We start from the raw sequence: 21,040 nt of genomic DNA on the forward strand, positions 1-21,040 counted from the left end.
TTCAGGATAAAAATCAGTCAACCAACTAATAGTAGAAGAGAATTTCCTTAACCTGTAAAGGGCACGTATGAAAAACCCACAGCGAATGTACTGAATGGTGAAAAGCTGAAAGCTTTCAAGCTAAGATCAGGAACAAGACAAGGATACCTGCTTCCACCACTTCTAGTCAACACTGTACTAGAGGTTCTGGCCTGGGAATTAGGCAAGAAGAAATAAGATGCATCCATAGTGGAAAGGAAGAAGTCAAACTCTCTCTACTTGCAGATGACACGATATTACATAGAAGAGCTAATGGGGATCTGAACAGAGTAGCATCTTTCTCTGGTTCCTAGACACATACACCGCTATAGGTAAAGTCATTCCAGACATGCAATGTGGTGTCCTTCTTCTGCATTCGATAAAACACAGAACTACCCCTGCTCGGTTGGATGTTTACAAGATTGCCTCTGTGAATATAGCTTTTCTCACGTGTTTTACTTCATCGGGATAGTACTGCAGCGGTGACAGGAAATACGCAGAGACAAAAAAGACTGACAAGGGTTAAGGATCCACCAGATGTGCAGAGCAAGGGGCACTGACTAGTCAAGGACAACTCCCCATGATAGGCCAAAAAATGTCTCCCCCCCTCCGCCCCGATATCCACATCAAATCCTGGCCACTGTGAACATGATCTTTTTTGGGAAAAGCATCTTGGCAGGTGTGATTAAGTTAAAGATCTTGGGATGAAGAGATCATGCTGGATTATCTTGGGTGGCAGTTAGATGCTATCACAAGTATCCTTTGAACAGAGGAGAGGACACAGACACAGAGGGGAGAAGGCCATGTGAAGACAGGGGCAGAAACTGCAGCGCTGTGGCTCCCTGCACAGGGCAGCCACCAGAATCTGGAAGAGGCAAGGGACAACTCTCACCGGAAGCCCTTGGAGGGAGTACAGCCCTGCCAGATTTCAGATACTGGCCTCCAGAACTGGGAGAGAATAAGTCTGTGTTGTATTAAAACACCAAGTGTGTGGTGACTTGTACAGCTGCCTCAGGAAACTCATACACCACCCCTCTGCCTCCGTGGCCTGTCCCTCTCTCAGTCTTTCCCATCTCAGTAACCGACACCACCATTCACCCCTCAGGCCAGACACCTGGGGGCGAGCTCATCAGCATCCGGTACTGAGTTCTGAGGATGCACCCAGCACCGTGCTGAGTCCATTATGTGCATTCTTCCCACTTAATTTTGACCCTTACACAGCTCTCTACACAAGATACTGTTAGTTCCCATTTCATAGAAGGGGAACCTGAGGTTTACGGAGAGCTGAGGTAACCGGTTCAGGGTTCTACACAGCACTGAGTGGCAGAATCTGGAGGAAAACCCAGGGGTAACTGATTGCCAAGCCGAGGCTTCTTACCACCCTGCTTCTCAGGCCAGTTTGGATACGCTGAGGTTGTTACCTGGGAGACAGCCAAGTGGAGATGTCAACTGGACAATAGGGTGGAAATTCTGCCTCAGCCTCAGGAGGGATCAGGGTGAGACAGAAACTTGGGTGTCAGACTCAACATACAGAGTGTTTAAACTCATGGCATTGGAGGCCATGGCCCAGGGAGATTGTGCAAAGTAGAAAAGAGGACCCAAGATTGAGTTTGAGGAGCACTGCCATTGGTAGGTTGGGAAGAGGAAGAGGAACCAGTGAAGGAGGCCAGAGAGAGAGAAATCCCGGGGGTGAGATGTCATGAAAGTCAAGAGAATGGAGCGGTCCACTCTGAGGTCAGTAATAATGACAGTTAACTTGAACCAAATGCTTTCTCAGGGAGGGACACTGTCCTGGGTCCTTTCCTGTTGTCACACATCCACTCCAGGAAGTAGGTTTACTGTCATTGTTATTTTAGAGACGAGGCAATCGTGATCTAGAGAGATGAAGTAACTGCCCAGGGTCATGTAGCAAATAACAACGTTCCTTTTACGCTCTCGGAGTATAAGCACATGGCAGTTGGTGCGACTGCTTGTTTAATATGCACCTGTCCCCAGTGCTTAACGTGTGCTGGGCCCACAGCAGGTCCTCAGGTACCGAGGGAAAATGACGTCTCCGATGGCTTGTTTGCTCCTTGGAGGAGAAGGTGATGGCTTCTCTTGAGAGTGAGATGGGGGAGTAGGAGGGTAGCTTTTTGGAGATTGTGGTCAATGGAATAATCACTGAGGAAAGAAGAAACTCAAGCGACCCAGAGAAACAAAGACCTCCCCAAGCACTGCTGAGGAGGACATGGTGGGGGGTGACCCTCAGACATCTTCCTCTTGTCACTGTTGTGAATGACGTGCTCTGGCACACTGGTGGATAGGTTCTCGTGCTCTCTAGGATGTCCTTCCTGTCTCTTCCTGGTAACCATCCAAAGCCAGCTTGAATGGGGCCTCTTTCATGAAGCCTTACCCAGCTTCATTAGCAGGGCTGGCCAATCCCTCTCCTGGCTCCCTCAGCGCACTGAGCTGACACCTGTATATAGTACCTCACCTGGTCTATTGTGGTATCTCCTTCACTAGGTGTCCATGACATGTTTGTTACTCAGATAGCATTTTATAAGTAGGCATGAGATGGTAAGTGCTGCCACCACCTTCCTGATACCTGAAATTACTTGTGAGAGGGCCAAGCCCTCTGACTGCTAAATGCCTGTCTGTAGTAACACACTGCTGGAAAGTCATCCATGGGAAATAGAAATGACTCGGTTCAGAGCCTTTCCTATTTGGATAGCGGGTTCTGAAGGCTTGATACCATAGCTGTCACTAGGTACGAAGGATCCTGTTCCCATCAGCGAGTAGGGATCAAATGGGGTGGTCTGCAGATGCCACTGCTCCATGTGATTTATGGAAACTGTATATTTGTCTACCTTCACATACGTGATTCCATTCTAACAGCTTCAGACCAGAGAGGAATGAATCAAGCATCACCATACATATTTCACAGGTTAAAGGGACTTCCAAGGGCCTCACGATCATTTCATTAAAATATTTACTTGATTCTTTGGGTGATAATTCTCTTTCTGGCTCATTGCTTAATTAATTCAGCAGACAGGATTGTGGAGGAACAATAAGGAAGACAAGATTCCAACCCACATGAGACCCCCACAGGCAATATGCCAGAGAAGGATAACGATAGGCTACTCGGAAAGATTCCACCTTCAGGGCGGGAAGAAGCCGGTGGGCCATTTGAACTGCATAATGATTTACAGACAGTACATAAGACAAGACCCACTGGTTCTGCAATGTCATCGAGAATGTACCTTGTTGGTATCGGCGACACTGTTTTGCCGGGCATCGAAGATGATAAGTTTGTGAGACTGTGCATTAGCGTCCATGATTGTCTGCAAGTATTTTTCATCTTCTTTGCAGCGTTTATCATTGGGACCCACAAGTGGCTGGCTGCAACGAGTAATCGTTGCCTGACTTTCTGGATGAATCCATGACAATACCTGTTTGTAAGCAACACATATGAGTTCAGTTCCTAAAACAACATATTTTATAATTACCAGGCAGTAAAAATAAGTTTTCTTGTCAACCACAGCTTCTGCATATTTTCCTCCAAAATGAGGGGTCAGGCCAATCACAGCATGATAGTGGCCATGGGACTCAATGTTTGGGTCAGGTTGAAAGAAGTCTAACTAGATGAGCTCTGAAAATCCACTTCTACCTCCAAACTTCTATGAGTCTCAAAAACAAAACAAAACGAAACAAAAAAAACCAAAAACCGAAACAGAACAAAAAAACCAGGAAGTAAGACAACAGATTACTAACATCGAACCCCATTCCTATTTGATTGACTAGTTTTATTTTGTCTCCTAATTTTCAAACCTCTTTGTATCTTAATAATGATACGTGCGGCCAGATGAGGACAAAGTAAATATACAGCCTCTTAGAAAATCTAAAGCTATGTCCCCAAACCTCCCGTTTTCCTCCAGTGGCCAAGTGACTCAGGATTGTCCCAGACCACAAACTCCAAGCTGAGGAACGTTCACTCCCTCCCGGGTCGTGGCGATAGTATCACGGGGGTATGTATGCATGTGTCCAAACTCATCCCACTGTATACATTAAACACGTGCAGTGTTTTTGTGTATCAATTAAACCTCAATAAAGCTGTTTTAAAAATCCACCCCCTGCTGGCTGCTACCATGTGTCCTCGAAAATAAGACCTAACCGGAAAATAAGCACTAGCCTGAGTTTTCATGATACTCATAATATAAAAGAAGCCCTAATGCGTCTTTTGGAGCAAAAATTAATATAAGATCCGGTCTTATTTTGGGGGAAATACGGTAGGGCTTATTTTATATTACGAGCATCCTGAAAAATCATGCTACAGCTTATTTTCTGATTAGGTGTTATTTTCGGGGAAACACGGTATGTTGCTTTTCCTAATGGTGTCCTTCCCATGCAGCTGCAGCCTTGCACTCACTCGACATTGAAGGATATATCTTTTCTCTAGGATGAGATGGTGAAACCGGTGACATAAACCGTTAACACAGTAGCATGCTAACTCCTTGTGGCTATTCCTCCATTATTCCCTACTACATTTTGAGTCCATAGGTGAAGTTACCCTTGTACTTAGTAATGTGAAGTCATAGAAAGCGGAGTCAGCAAAGGGAATGTTTATATAATTAGGTGGCTCTTGACAATCAAAGGTATGCTCAGCTTTTGGGGCTTATTTTCCTACTTTCCACTTTGTTCACTGGATTTTTTTCTGTGTTCTTTCCATATTAGATCTAATACGGTGGATGTTTATACCTAAATGACAATGTTTGTTACTTACAGGGATTCTGCCTTTTGCTCGAAAGGCTGCCACTTTGGAAAGGTCATCGTCTTTTACACTAGTTGGTACAACGATGATGGCAGGGTAGGTGTCACAGAGCTCATAATTACTGTTGACTTTGGATATTTTCCAACTCTCATTTGGCAAGCCCTGCAGAGTGTTAGAGAAGAAAGGAGGGGGTGGGAAGCATACTTTTACACTTTCAAAAAGTACTAAGTATGAACCACATCCATTTCTTATATTCTACTAACAACCATTTATAATTTGTTCAGCGCTAGATACAGTTTAGATACATTTAGATACAATAGTTTAGATACATTTACCTAACATAACCCATTTCAAAAAATCTAACGAAGCATGGGAATTTCCAAACATACTAAGAATGAAAATTATATACTAGAATCCCAGTCCTATACATTTCTTAACCATGTTTTCTATAACGAATGAACATAGTGTTGTTTTTGAAAATGCTCATGAAAGCCCTTTAGAGACACAGAAACTTCTTACAAATGTCTCAAATAAGTAATATAAATCACCATAGCAAATACCAGGTAGAGACAGACATTAAATGTCATGAAAATCATCTTACTGGAATATACTGAAACTGACAATGCACGTAAGAGCTTCTGGTAGAGGAATACCACAGCAGACGGATGTAGTCACGTCATATACTTAAAATATCATTGAAGCCATTGGTTTTCATCCTTACGCATCAACTCATTACCACAATAACTAATAAAAGCCATCTAGTCAATTTGCTTTTTAAACTCTAGTCCTTGTTCTCCACTTGTCTCTGGAAAACGGATGAACACACCGTGGCATAGTCAAAGGTTTGGCATAGGGAGTCCAGGGTATCAGAACCTACAAGCTAGGTGAGTTATACCTACGTACAACTTGTTTCAACAGGTTTCTTCTGCACAATATTGCTAACCTTTTAGAAAATAAAAAGATGCCCAACCTATTATTTTCAGTTTGATAAGCAGCATACTTTACCTGTCTCCTATATTCAGCTACTGGATCATAAACTTTCCATCCATTAATTGGAAATTTTTCTTTATAGTTGTATGCAAAGAGCATCTGGATACAAAAACCACAAAATACATATGTCAGTATTTCCTTGCTATGTCATATACACAATGTTAAAGCTTTTCATTCAGTTATGAGCTGAATGTAGTAAGATTCCCATTTTAATCTGTAAATTTTAAAGCAACAAATTGGCAGTTTTCTTAATCATTACACAGAACTGACACATTTTAAATACTTTAATATTAGTTCCCAGCAGAGAGAAAAGAGATAAAGGAAACCACTGGAAAAAGAAATAATTAAACATGAAATTTTTGGACCTCCACAAAGGCATGCAAAAGCGGTTTATTTTGGTGTACCTACCTGCCCATTGGAAACAGGAAATGCATGTTTGTTGAGGTTTTCAAATATCCCCAGTTTACTCTGTTCTTCCTGTTTATAAGCAAGTCGCAAGTTCCTCATATCCTGTTAAACAATTAGCAGAACTCATTTATTCACTGTGTACTGAGTACCTATGAGGCAGACGCCATGCTGCAGAGATCAATAAAATATTTGCAAAGACTATACATACATCTTACATGCATTGGGTATCTATGGGAACTGGTAACAGTGGGTGCCTACAGGGAGTCCAACAGGGTTTACTTACTTTTTCTTACACACAGTTTTTGTACCTTTTTAATTGTATATCGCCTGTTTCAAAACACAGACCCCACACCTTGCAAGGCTCTCAGGCATGAGCTGAGAAGGCTTGGAGCACTGCCCTAGTAATGCTAGGCTGAAAAACATTTGAAAGGAGCTATTAGAACTGCTCACCCCAGCCCTAAAAATATCTTAGTAAAACAGCCACAGGACACCTGCCTACGTGACCTAACTTCCTGGTGTGTTCTCCCTCCAAGCTCCACGGGCTACACATGTACACCCCGACTGAGCTGATTTGCTATTTAGGATTGCTGGGGAGAGAAAAATGTTGCAAGCAAAGGAAACAGCACGTGTGAAGACCCCACAGAGTGTGTGTGTGTGGGAGGGGCTTTGAGTGTGAGCAACTGAAGACACTAGAATGGCAAGACTGAGAGGAGGGTGGCTGGAGATGAAGCTGCAGAGGAAAGCCAGTCAGATTCAGACTCACGGGGTCTTGATAAGCTTTCTCTCTAGCCTAAGGACAGTGGGAAGCTACTGAAGAGCTCTGCCTCGGGAGATGACGTGTTTCAAAACTGCAGAGCTGACTAAGTCACCTGCCGGCTGCAGTTCTGTAGCTGCTTCACATGGCTCCGAATGTAGAAGCCTGGCCTGCGAGGGACACCTGTCCCTTATCAAAGGCCACCACGGCCAGGTAGTGCCCAAAGCAAGCCTAGTGAGCCAGAGATTTGTGACCAGGAATAGTAGAGGTTTCTTTGAAAAAGGGGGATTCAACTGTAACCTAGGGTCCGCCACAGGGAGCTGTCTTCAAGAGATTCAACCAACACAAACAGATGGGCAGGGATCCCAAACCCATGTTTGGAAGGAACCTCGATGATTCTGCAGGCAGGACCTGTTTCCCAGTACTTTGGGCAGGGTTGTTGATAAATTGTATTTTCAATAAAAACATCAGTTAAGGTGTTTCTTAAGTGACTAGCTATCTTAAGTAACTAAAGTTATCACACACATTTCTACTTAACCTGTTGGAGGAAGGGTACAAAACCAAAAATGACCATGGCTCGGATGAAAATTCCAACATAGCCAAGAAACTTAACTGTGTTTTTAATCACAGAATTTACGAATACAGTTGACCCTTGTACAACATGGGTTTGAACTGTATGGGTCCACCTTACACACAGATTTTTTTTTTCAATAAATACTGTAAATGTATTTTCACTTCCTTATGATTTTCTTAATAACGTCTTCTTTCTCTAGGCTTACTTTATCGTAAGGATACAGTACATAATACATATAACATACAAAATATGTGTTAATCAATGGTTACCAGTAAAGCTTCTGGTCAACAGTATGCTATCAGTAGTGAAGTTTTGGGGGAGTCAAAAGTTACATGTGGGGTGAAGGGATTAAGAAATACAAGTTGGTAGTTATGAAATAGTCACAGGGATGTAAAGTACAGCACAGGGAATATAGTCAATGATATTGTATAATAATAACTATGTGTGGTGCCAGGTGGGTACTAGACTAATCGGGAGGATCACTTTGTAAGTTATATAAATGTCTAACCACTAAGAACTTCACCTGAAACCAATATAAAATAATATTGAATATCAATTGTAATTGAAAAAAATAAAATAAAAAGATTAATATGGTTTTAAACAAAGTTATACATGGATTTTCAACTGTGCAGGCAGTTGGTTCATGCCCTAAGCTTCACATTGTTCAAGGGTCATTGTATTGTTGTCCCTTGAAGAAGTCTTTGACCCTCCACTGTTCTGAAGGTTAGTCTTAAAACAACAAACTGGAAAAAATATGGATCTCTGCTTTCCACTTGATTTTTCTGAAATGTAACAAATAATGTCAGCACATAGGTCATTGGTCTATGCTAATTAGAATACTTCAATAGAAAAGAAGAGGTTTACTACAATGGCTTACATAAAGGTATGAATTGGTTGATATAAGATTTGAAGAGGTCTTTGTCCTGAAAACATTTGAGTCACTAACAATACAAACTACCCCGTTCAAAGACCAGGAAAAATGCTTCCGAGAAAGTTCCCAGCTGACTGCTTCTTTCATTTTAATGGTGTTGGTACCATACCTTGCACACGATCTCTATACCACAAGAATTGTCCCCATGGCTCTGCACCCCAATCTTCTCAACTCTGCTGATCACTCCCAGGGGAACGTCAAGGATGAAATGTGGGTCCTGAGTTTACAAATTAAGAAGAATGCCTATTAGTGTCAGTGAACAAACTTTTCATATTTTATGTCTTCACTCGCTTAAAACACATTTGTTTACTTTGCATTTCCTCTTTGTCCCAGCCAAGACACTGAAGCCTGGTTCACAGCATGCTTTCTGAAGATGATAAGAGTACAATTAAACTGCCCTTCCCGGTGTAAGTGCTATTTTAATGGCCTTTTTTCCAAGATACAAAATCTGTTTGCAAATGTGGACATTTTATGACTCACCCTCTGGTTCTCTCAGGGTGATAAAATTTTAGGTTACTTCTTACTTTCTTCTGTAGTGTTTACTTGCTTCTGAAGTGTTTTTAAAAAATAACACACGCTTTTAAAAACTCACCCTCTCTACATTTTTGAAGTACATCTTAAAGTCCGTCACCGTCAGCGTTCCACTCACAGCTCCCATAAATGGGCAGATATACATGACATCTTTCACTGAAAGAAAAAACTCAAAAGTAGCAACTACTGCCATAGGCTTGTGCTTCAATAAATCTTAACACGACTTTCCAAATATATATATATATATATATATATATATACACACACACACACACACAGAGGGTACCAAAATAATGTATACACATTTTAAGACAGGAGAAAACTGTATTAAAATTGTAATGACATACACCGATAACAAAAGATGAATACAAGACATATATATATATATATATATATATATATATATATATATATAGGCACTATGTGTATATACATATATATATATATACACATAGTGCCAAAATTTGTATACAAGTGGACACTTTGATCAATGTTGCTCAAGCAGTAGTTTGCAGTAATCAGAACTGTCTGGATGCTGATGGATGCTGAATGACACCTTTTGTAATTGCAGAAGTCAAATGTAACTTGTATTCATCTTTTGTTATTGGTATATATTGAGTATTACAATTTTAATACAGTTTTTTCCTTTCTTAAAATGTGTATACTTTTTTTTGGCACCGTGTGTGTGTGTTTGTGTATGTGTGTGTGTGTGTGCATTTGTGATTCCAGTTTTCTAGGAATTTTAAATTTTAAATTTGTTATTACTTGAAATAAAGACATAGATGGATATTCTTCTAATAAAATTCCATTTTATAAAACAATATTCTAATTTGCTACTTAACAAGTTTTTAAGTAAATGGCCTCATAATCAGCTACATTTTGTCATTTTATTTCCAGGTGGTTAACTTTTCCCCTGAGTGATAAATTAATCACATCACAAACATATTAATTAAACTCTGAAGACCCTGGGCTACCACTTAATAAATTACTGCTAATGAAAACTAACTAAAGCTAAAAACTGCCCCCTAATGCCCCTCCCAAAGCAACTTTTTCACAGATGACAAAAACTAGAACCACATTAATTGGAGTGGAAAAAGACTTTGCTTCAATTTCTTTATCACCTTCCATATGAATTTTTATTTGCTTATTGTGAATATCAGTATCAGAATATGTAATATAATATCAATGACATACTGGACTCCTGAGGGGTAAGAACCTCACGTCTATCACAAAGATACTACATCTTGATGATCTTCCCCAAGTGTCATTCCATTGGAATGACAGGAATGTACATAGCTACACAGGAGTCCAAGTGGAACGATGAAAGGTACTAAAGCTGTCATCTGGCCAAACACTTCCATTAAACTTTTCTAGAAGTTATTATGTACTGAGTGACTTCTATTATTGGGGTTCTAGGTATGACTAGACACAGTTCCTGTCCACAAGCAGCCCCATGACCTGTGAGTGACACTACACAGGAAATCAGCATTATACTATAGCCTGATAAATGCTATCGTAACTGTGTGGACAGGATGTGATAAGAGCTTAGAAAAGGATCAACTTAACTCAGCAGGTAAGCAAGGGGGAGGGGGAGAGGAGAAGGTGGAGGCAGAAGGGAGGAAGGAGAGAGCAGCCAGTTGTTGGAGGTTAATGTGACGAGACCAAAGAGCGCATGAGGATGATGGGACACGAGGCCAGAGAAGAAATGTTCACGAATATCCATTGTTTGTAATAGCCAAATGGTATAAACAACCCAAATGTCCACCAATAGATGGACGGATGAAAAAAAAACTGTGGTGCATCCATACAATGGAATACTATTCAGCAATAAAAAGGAATGACTATTGACCCAAGCTACAATTTGGATGAATATCAACATAATTACCATATTCTACCGTGTATAATGAACACTTTTGTGCCAAATTTGTGAGGAAAAAATAAGGATGCACATTATACATGGGTATAATTCCCTACCTATATAAATGTTTTTAGTTATTTTATTTATGCTTATGAGTTAAAAGTATAACTCTAGAAATCAATAACGATATCCATATGCAAAATAACACGCTGGAATACGATCATCGGTTTTGTTGAACTTACAATGAACTTGCAACGACTTCTTGGCCTTCTATGATGCGTAAATATGGTAAATTTGTTACACATAAAATTTCTTGTACCTTATATCTGTTCTTGTGTTTTGTAATTATTTGTTCCATAAAATTTCTTGTACCACATGTTAAAAAATAAATGGTAAAATTCCTTTATAGTACAAAAAACAAGTACCTAAATGTAAACAAATAAAAATCTGAATTAAAATAATAAAGCAAAAGATTTTTCCCCCCTGAAAGTTTGGGCCAAAAATGTGGGTGCGCATATACACAGGAGCTCATTATGCACAGCAAACTATGGTATGCTGAGTAGAAGAAGCTAGACAAGAAAGAGAATATACTCAATGATTACATTTCTAGAAAACTCTAGAAAATATAATCTAGTCTACAGTGCTTGGGCATGGGGAAAAGGTATAGAAGGGGGGGTTAAAAAGGAAACTTCTGGGAGATGATGGATATGTTCGTTATCTTGACGGTGATGATAGTTTCCCAGGCGTATAATGTGTCAAAACTCTTCACATCCACTTTAAATCTGTGTAGTCTGCTGTCAGAAGGAGAAGCAGAGGCACGACATAATTAGCTCTGCATTTTAAACAGATCATTCCCAAAGCAGCATGGAGGCAGGGCTAGAAGAACTCCCAGAGAAAGAACAGCAAGAGAAGTTCCAGAAGCCAAAGAGGGAAAGAGTTTCAAAACCAAGGATAGGATAAGTAGGGTCCAGAGCCACAGACAAGGATATTCAGTGGGGGTGGTTGTTTGCAGGCCCTGGTAGGAGAGACCAGCTACTCAAATGTTCTTGACACAAGATGACTGTACTCAGAAACCGAGCACACATCCTTGGGAAGAGAGTCATGAGGGAAGAAGGTAACACTCAGCCTAGCAAAGCAGGCTGTCCTACTCAACCCCAGCAATTGTGAGGTGAAAAGGTCGCACCCAACCGCCCTCCCATCCACCCAGGGTACAGCGGACTACCTGCTGAAATGCCAGCTAATCCACCGTGGGGCGACGTGGGAGTCCTCAGGCCATCGCCCTTACCATCCAGGGTGGCAGCACACGCCTTTTTCTTGCACTAAAATTGTCCTTTCTTGATACGTTTGCCTTATAGTGAAGGATTTCAACAAAGCAGTGACCTGACATACAGTGAATATCTGATCTGCCTTCAGTTCATCAGGAAAAGTTGTGCCCCTGTTGTGTTGGCAATGCCAACTAATACCCAGTTGGAGTTTAAAGGGATCCTCTATAGTTTTCTCTCTCTTAAGGTCATATGGATATGAATAAGAATGACTAGCTTTAGTCCAGTTGTCCCTTAATTAAATGGGCCTGGCTGATCTTCAGCACATACATCACCTGTGCTCACAAGGAAAGTGCCACGTCATTTTGCGGATCTCTATAAGCAAAGTGTACGCACTAAACTTACCAATGGCCTTGATTGATTCCCCTGGGAAAAGTGGTGCTTCTTCCATCTGTGCCAGCTTATTCCCATCCCTTAGAGCCTGGCAAAAAAACAAACAGGAGTAAATCTCACTTTCCATCTGTATACCTGGAAAGAATTGTGCTGTTCTGCGCTCGCGCTACACAGCTACAGAAGCGTGCGAAATGTATGCCCCCTCCCCTTACAAGACAATTTCAAAGCTCAGCATCACAGGACACCATGCTGCATATTCTAGCAAGTTATTACACATATTTCAAGTTCACAGTTAGAAAGCATTAATACATAAATGGCTTGACATGACAGATACTATAATCACTACACAGACAGCTATTATAAGGTTCCTCCAGAATTCAGAAATAAAGTAAAAAAAAAAATTTTTAAAAGGTTACCTTCTGAGCATGAAACTAATACAAATAAAATCAACATTAGATGTAGGTGCTGTAGAAATGGCCCAGCCTATGAGATAGCATGGGAAACCCCGAAGTGTAAGTAAAGTTGCCAGGGAGGGGTCTCAGGGCAGTGCTATTGTAAAGGAAAGCCCTAGGCTTTTGGACTACATGTGGGTGCACAAAGCCTGATAGCTTGTCAGTGTGTATCTCATCCAGGCCACGACAGTGTGCCCTCATCTGGCAGACGAGAATATTTCAATCACGACTGTGGAGCAAGCCGAGTGTGTTCCTTCGGCTTCTCCCAAGCCAGTTCACTCGGTGCTGATTCCACACTCGCCAGCAAATTGCTAAGAAGGTACTAAGTTTCCTGGCTACCATGATACTACGAAAAGGATGTCTTGGATGGATGGCTATTATACGGTGCCTGGGTATAAATGTGGGTACCTGCCTACAGTTCTAAATGTCCAGATTGGCACAGACGCCCAATACCCAGTCTCTTGTGAGCTTGGTCACATAGTGCCAGAGAACTCAGGGGAGCTGAGAAAATGGGGCTTTAGAACTAAAAAACTGGGGACCAGAGTCTGAACTCGGGGCCCATTCCAAGATACCCCCCCCCCCAAGATGCTGCCAAAAACAGTGGTCACTTTCTCCTTGGCATCTGACACAATATGTTACCAAGAAGAACAAGGTGTTCAAAACCCCAGCAATTCCAAAGCTGTGTTTCATAGAACAGTAAATTCCCAAGAGATGTGAATAGGTCTTTTTTAAGTTTGGGAAATACAGGATTAAAGAAAACAAACTTTTTATTTTTATTTTTGTGTGAGTGTTTAGTGTGTTAATGTGAGCCAAATCAGCAAGAGGGCGCTAGAGTATGCTGCTTTTCCCATACCTATTTGATCAGGAGCTGCTTTCTCCAAAAAAATACCTGTTAACATCAGGAGGCCACTAGTGTTCAGTGGAAAACAGAGTGGACAATACTAAGTTTTCAGCATGATTTTGTGAAACAAAACATTAAAAAAGTGGTAACTTTGATAATTCTAACAGAAATTACTGAAAATTCAAAATAACTATTTTTTATACTTATAAGAATATGTCATTGTTTTATTAAAGGAACTTGGGGGTCAATTTAAAAACACTATGTATAGTAATTTCATCAAAAATTTCAAAATAAAGAAAGGGGAAAAGTCAAACTATAACGAGGAAAATCAATGCTAAATGTTGCTCAGGGTATGTCTGTTCCATGGGAAGTACCCAATAGGACACAATCCATCTTCCTCCTTGTCAGGATAGACAATTAAAATAATACAGATTAGGGTTCATTGCTACCTCCCAAGAATTTTATTCCACTTGAATTGTTGGTCCAGATTGGTTTTTAAAATACTTTTCAGCCAAAAATGTTAGGGATGTAGAGAACTGTTAAAGGGGACGTGGAAAGGGGTTTGTTCATTCATTTTTATACTCACACCTGATTTGGAAACACATCTTTTACACAATAAAGCATAAACCAATATTCATTCTTTTAAATGTCAAGTTTTAGAAACACTAAAAAAAAAATCACGAATTTTAATAGAAGCCTTCATTTGAAAGTCAGCTTTCTTTCATTTACTACCTGAAATAAAGACTAACTTTATAATATAGTTACAAAGTGAGAAAGCCACTTTAATCGATATCCAAGTTTTATATGACTTCAAATATTACATTGTTAAAGCTCATTTTAATGGCCAAATATTATCATACATTATATAGACTTCAATTTCTTAACTCATATTTAAAAACAAACGGGGATAGGTTATTTTGAAATATATTTACTAAAGCAAGCTGTTTGCATCAATTTTGCCTGGAAGGGGTTGGGGAAATGTGGCTCACTTGAAGCCTGATAGCAAGCCACATCGAATATTTTGAAGTCCTCAACCCAGGACTAGGAAGCAAAATGTTGCAGATGGGAGACAGCAGTGAATGGGACCATTTTGAGAATGTACAAGGCTCTCAAGATAGAGTTTGAGGATTAAACGTTTCTCTTCTCTTCTGAAAGCCGTGTTGAATTTGGCTTGAAATTCTTGTGCATTTATATGAAGCACGACTGTGTTTGTGAGACAGTGAGACAACCCTCTCGCTAATAATAATTAACTCTGGGACATGCTTTTTAATTGATGAGAAAGAAACCATCAGAACAAAACAAACAAATGATCCCACTGCTTCAGATTTCCCCATATATGGTTTATTTTGTACAGGAAACACATTTAGCTTTAGCATAGGAATTCAAGAAGATAATGGTTTCTAAAGTCTCATCGTTTTATGAGTACAGCTTTATAAAGCTGGTGTTAGGAAATGGGACTCACACTTGTGCTACATTAAGCTTTGACTGCAACTACCAAGTTGCATAGGACATGATTTGACCCTTGATTTATCCAACCCATGCACAGCATAATGAAAGAATGGAATATTCTTATGAACGAAATTTGATCTCAGGAACACACCCATTCCTCTTTGGTGCCCTTGCTCCAAGTATTGCCCAGTTGAGGAATTCCCTCTGATGAGCTCATCTAAACCCTGTTCCTGCAATCCTGAAAGTCCAGCTGAAGGCCCACCAGCTCCCTGAATTTGTCCCCAAATGCTCGAGCCCACGGGATGTCCCTAGCCTCTCCACTACTTTTCTCCTCATCTGATTCTAATATGCTGGGTGGGCAGTTAATGGCTGCATGCTGAAAGCAGTGGTTTTCAAATCGGGTGCTTCAAGGTGCTTCCAGAGTCACCAAAGGAGGGTGGGCCAAGCAGAGGCACAGCTGAACACAGAGCCTTGCCACATTTTCCTGGAGTGCACGTCTACCACTTTCACATATTGAGTTTCTCCATAAGCTTTGGGGAAGGTTCTGTTGCTTTAAAAGACTGTAGAGGGTCTAGAGGTACTGAGTAAGCACTCAAGGATACTCAAATGAGTTTTTTCCTTCTGATCAATAAATACTAACTACATGGACTCAATCCACGAAACTTACAAAGTACCAGGGACTGCGCTTGGCACAGACCATGCACATTTGAATAAAGCAAAGTCCACACTGTCAAGGAGCACCCTCAGCATATGCATCTGTCCCCTCTAAGTCTTTGTAACAGCATTTCAGAATCCTTTCGTGACTGACGTTCATTAACTCATCAAAAACCCTATGTGGGGAAACCAAGAAGTACAGGTGAACAAATTTCTGGTTGACAAAATGTTGGATAAACCAATTTTTGCAAATAATGTCATAGTGGAATCTACCAAACTTGGACAGGAGGGCACTACTATAGTGGTAAAAGCATTTGCTTATCGTCTAGAAATCTAGTATGAAATGGCTTCTAAATACACGATCTGCAGCTACAAACAGATGAACACGTAGAACTTGCCACCTGATCAGCTTCAGCTTCAGAAGGGTAGCCATTGTGTTCTTCCTGAATCTCCTGCACAGCACCAGGTGCATGGACAAGAAAAGGCAAAGAGGAGAAAGAGAAACACGTGCAAACAGACAGGTGAAAGGACAGAAGTTCTTTTTTAAAGAGACAGTAAGCATGTAAAAGTTGACACACCTTTCACGGCTTTGCAAATCACAACATTTCAGCCCTTGGAGGTAAGGGAATAACGTGTAGGCCACCTATAGTATCCTCAGCCTAAAATGGAGTATCTATTCTGTGTTTGTGTTGGGGTAGAAAAATGAAAAGCAAACATCACGGATTCCAAAGAAGGCACTGTCTTTTGAAAATCAAGCAATACGTACTACACCATATAGCAAAGAAACAAAATAAGAGACACATGATATACTCATGGCAAATAAAGCACACCACAGAAACCAGATGAAGGGCAAAATCAAGCCAAAGTACAAAGGCAGTTCATACACATGTATTTTAAACACAGTAAGTATTCATATACTCTCAAGAATTATTATATTGTCCAGGGGTCAACTTCAGTGGTCTTACCAAAATTTCCACAAACATGCGCATGCACATATCACATGCTAGAGGCATACATATACATACACGTATATGTATACATATAATCTGGTACTTATTGTTCATTGCTAATTCAATATTGTGAATTATGAATCAATACCATATGAGATATTTCTAATTACAGTATCAACATGCTTCAGAGAAATAGCTAAAAGTCACATATCTTTATTTAAATTTATTTTCCAATCCTTCTAAAGGTATACTGTTCTTAATTTCTTCATAGATTCAGTTTTTGAAACTTTAAAAATTGGACTTTTAGTTCATCAGATGGTATAAAGAATATGAATACTGAAGATGACAAGATCACAACCCCTTTTAAAAGTTGTATCAAGTCTCTAAGGCTGACAGTACTAAAATTTAGCATAGATACATATTTTCCTTCATGAAACTTTGGATACAATGACTATATTCCTTTGAAAGGCAATCAGTGAAGAATTAGCAAAGCTTTAAAAGAATTTACTGTTCCCTACCTTTCATTTTTGTCAATCAAGTAAAACAGCTACTTACTACACTTTTATACTTTATTATCAGATTGAATTCAGTACACAGTTGGTACTGCTACCCCTCAAAACAGGGTAATTTTTTAAATGAAGCCAGTGTTTTTGAAATTTCCATTTTTTTTAAATACAAAGAAAATGGAATCATCTTTGATAAAATTGTTTGAATCAGAAAAATGAATGACTAAACAACAAAAAAAACCCACACAACATTTCAAAGTCCATGCAGATGTAAAGCCAAACACTAATATTTAACAATGTGAATCAGTCAAGGAAAATGATTCTCACGAGCGAAAGAAACATGGTGAAAACAAGATTAAACAAAGATACACCAACTAGACTCCTAAGAATTTGACTTAACCTGCTTCTTTTTGCATGACTTCATTGGCTTCAGTGAGATTAAAACTTTTACACCAAAGTCACTAATTATTCTGTCAAAATCCACATTGTTTTCATTGAATGGAAATAGGTTAATTTTCAACATCTGATACTCAGGCTTAAATGCATGCACATTACCAATCTTTGTCTTGCTTTATGAATACTCTGAAATAAAGGGAAGAAAAATCATGAGAAAAATATAAGCTAAAACCCACTAGATGTAACAGCTACATCTGTGGTTTAAGAAATACCAAATGGGACTGATTTTGCTAAACTTATCTTCAGGGTTAGCACTTCTGCTTTTTGGATTCAGCATGCAGACACGAAAATCTTACTTAGATAGGATGGAGAATAACTGACCACTTTGTTATGGTTGCTTAAATGCTTTAGCATGAATTAATGAGTGACAACATTAAAATAGGATTCTGTAGGCCCCTGCCACAGAGATCCATTTGGTCAGAATTCATGAAACACAACAAAAGTCAATATTACACACTTGTAGTTAACAATTTTAGCATCCTGCCCTCACACACATTGGCTTTTATTATACATACAAACATTGTTAACAAATAAAGCATTTCTAGTGAACACTGAAAGCTATGACACAGTAGAGCAAATTGATCTGACTCATAAAAACCAGTGAGAAGGTAAAGAACACTAAATAGACCAAGTGTTCCGTAAAGCACAGAGACACACAAGTAGGAGGCCCATCTGCTGAAAGCCAAACATCCTTACCCTTATGTCAGGCCTCCTGAAAACCTGTTAGTCAAAATACAGAACATCATCACAAATATGTTACTACTGACCTGTACAAGATGCTATGAAGTTCACCAGCCCCTTCCCGAAGGAACATCATAATTCTCTACATAAAACCAACCAGATCAATCCTAACACATTTGCCCTCTAAGTTTTAGTCAATATCAAATCAATCCTAACACATTTGTCCTATAATTTTCAGGCAAGTCTATGGTTTGGAGAAACTTATTGCCCTTAGGCTAAGACAAGCGACATTATTTTAAACACAAACCCCTTCTGTCAAGTGCTATTACAAGCCATTGTGAACAGGCAGTGTTTGAAAAGTTCATTTGTGTGTCTGTTTGGAATACGGAATGCATTTTCCCCATAGAAACAATGATATAAAAAGGCGGTTCTGCTCCCAAACCAGCCCACAGAAACAAAACAAAACTGAACCAAAAAAACCACAAAAGCTCCCACATTTGATCCAGGGCACAGCTCAGCTGTAGCGTTAACGGTATCATAAAATCTAGCTGACCACAAACGTTACCCAGGTTTCTGTAGAAATTATATTTCCAACTCGCACTTGGGACTCCAGAATTAGACTCCCTGATGAGGCCACCCCATTGAGAGAAGGGTGCTTGTCCTGGGGAAAGGCAGTTCCAGGTGGGAAGAGGTAGCTGGCTTGTCTGGGAGGGCAGGGGAGAAGAGGGAAGCAGAGGGGAGGCCTCAGCTGCTGTCCCTGCAAGGGGAAGCCAAGCTTTATTGAATGCAGACACTGATTTCAGCAACCTTCTTCCTTCGTAGCCTTTGAATGCTACTTTAGCATGCAGCATATGCACTCAGGAAACCTGGGTCAGAGGAGACACCCTGGAGAACGGGTGGAACTTTTGAAAAGCAAATAGTGGTAATTGTCCCAGGAAGACCCGAATCATCTGTTCCCTATTCCAAAGTCTGAAATATGATCATCCAACCAACTGGATGTCCTATGGAAAACAGATCATTTAAAAAAAAATCACCGGAGGCTCTTATTAGCTGTAAAGGTTTTACTTGGGCTAGATAAGATCACACGAATGAATAGGAGGATATAGGCTTCATCATTGAATCATCATTAAAAGAAAATACTCATTTGAAGTAAAAAAAAAAGTTTTCTGAATTACGTGATGCTGTAGCTCAAAGAGAACTAAAGCCCATACATTCCTAAATATAGACTATTTAGACTAAGAAGCTTAAACCTAGCTCTTTTGGTGGATGGGTGATGGATATGTTTATCATCTTATTTGTGGCGAAAATTTCACAAGTGTGTACCTATCAAAACTTACTAAATTGTATACTTTAAATATGTGACGTTTATCATTTGTTAATGACACCTCAATAAAGTTAGCATAAAATACATACTTATGTTAATAAAAACTCACAATGGGACATATATGGCAATAAAAACTCAAAACAGAAAGTCTCCGCTCCCCGCACGTCATTCCTCAGTGATAACCATGTTTAATAGACCTATTTTTAATTCTGAGGACCACTTCCATAACATAAATATGGTTCCACCTCGACTTCTTGACTTGTCAACTTTAAACAGTAGCTAGTGACCCCCCATTTTAAAAGATGAGAAAATAAGCTTTTTCAAACTACCACCTCCCTCTTCCTAATCTCTGCTAATTGAAATTTTAAGTTTTAGTTCTTTTATTGTCTTCCTTAAGCAGCGACTGCATCATAAAAAAAAAAAATACTCATGAAATGACCTTTAGGTGCCAGACACTCTTCTGAGCCCTTTGCATACATCAGCTGATTTTACTCTCTAAACAACCTTGTGAGATAGAAACTATTATTGGCCCCATTTCTGATGAGAAAACCAAGGCGCAGGTAAGTAATCTGGCCATGTTCAAGGTGGCAAAGCAAGTATTTAAGCCCAGCGGTCTGCTATACTGCCTCAGCGTGGTGTCACTACCCCTTCCGTCACTTCCACTCGCTACCTCCAAACTTCTGCTCTAGCAAGCCATTATTTTCACATTTGTTCTGTCACCACAATTAGTTTTTTAACACTGTCTCTAAGTGACAGGAACAATTGAAAATGAAAAAGCAGCACTCATAAGTAGTGTAATTGGGCCTTACATGTAGGACATACATGGTGTGATCACCAAACACGGTGAATGTTTACATTTAAAGTAATTATTACAGTAAAAGACACATTGCCATTAATCCCCCTCAAAATACTCCCCCTTGCTTCGAACACACTTATCCCATCGTTCTTGCCACTTTCTGAAGCAGTTCTGGAAGTCCTCTTTCGTGAGTGTCTTTACTTCATCTCCATAATGACAATGCTCCGTGCCACACATCGCTTCTGATATAAGGCAATTTCTGTCAAATAATATCATTACAGTGTGTCCTCATCCACCTTATTCACTGGATCTGGCACTGTGTGACCTCTGGCTCTTCCCCAAAGTCAAAATGACCGTGAAAAGAAAACGTTTTGAATCGATTCAGGACATCGAGGCAGCCACGATAGCACAACTAAAGACACTTTCGAAAGAGGACTTCCAGAACTGCTTCAGAAAGTGGCAAGA

At 39.9% G+C, this 21,040-nt stretch overlaps 1 protein-coding gene across 7 annotated transcripts in view; it reads right to left on the reverse strand.

The window, feature by feature from the left end:
- Positions 1–21,040, reverse strand: part of MTMR1 (myotubularin related protein 1) — a 62,790-nt gene that overhangs the window by 26,012 nt on the left and 15,738 nt on the right. For 2 of the 7 annotated variants that reach the window (XM_033111108.1, XM_033111099.1), the window contains exons 3-12: positions 18,471–18,494; positions 17,874–17,900; positions 16,264–16,314; positions 12,479–12,554; positions 9,015–9,109; positions 8,532–8,639; positions 6,164–6,265; positions 5,771–5,854; positions 4,778–4,927; positions 3,258–3,446 (exon numbers count right to left, since the gene is read on the reverse strand). In XM_033111108.1, the coding sequence (XP_032966999.1) occupies positions 3,258–3,446; positions 4,778–4,927; positions 5,771–5,854; positions 6,164–6,265; positions 8,532–8,639; positions 9,015–9,109; positions 12,479–12,554; positions 16,264–16,314; positions 17,874–17,900; positions 18,471–18,494 (906 nt within the window). The remainder of the gene's footprint in view (positions 1–3,257; positions 3,447–4,777; positions 4,928–5,770; positions 5,855–6,163; positions 6,266–8,531; positions 8,640–9,014; positions 9,110–12,478; positions 12,555–16,263; positions 16,315–17,873; positions 17,901–18,470; positions 18,495–21,040) is intronic. The other 5 variants (XM_033111139.1, XM_033111149.1, XM_033111124.1 and 2 more) reach the window with 4 other exon arrangements.

The sequence above is a fragment of the Rhinolophus ferrumequinum genome, chromosome X (genome assembly GCF_004115265.2).
Source record: "Rhinolophus ferrumequinum isolate MPI-CBG mRhiFer1 chromosome X, mRhiFer1_v1.p, whole genome shotgun sequence".
Taxonomy (NCBI): domain Eukaryota; kingdom Metazoa; phylum Chordata; class Mammalia; order Chiroptera; family Rhinolophidae; genus Rhinolophus; species Rhinolophus ferrumequinum.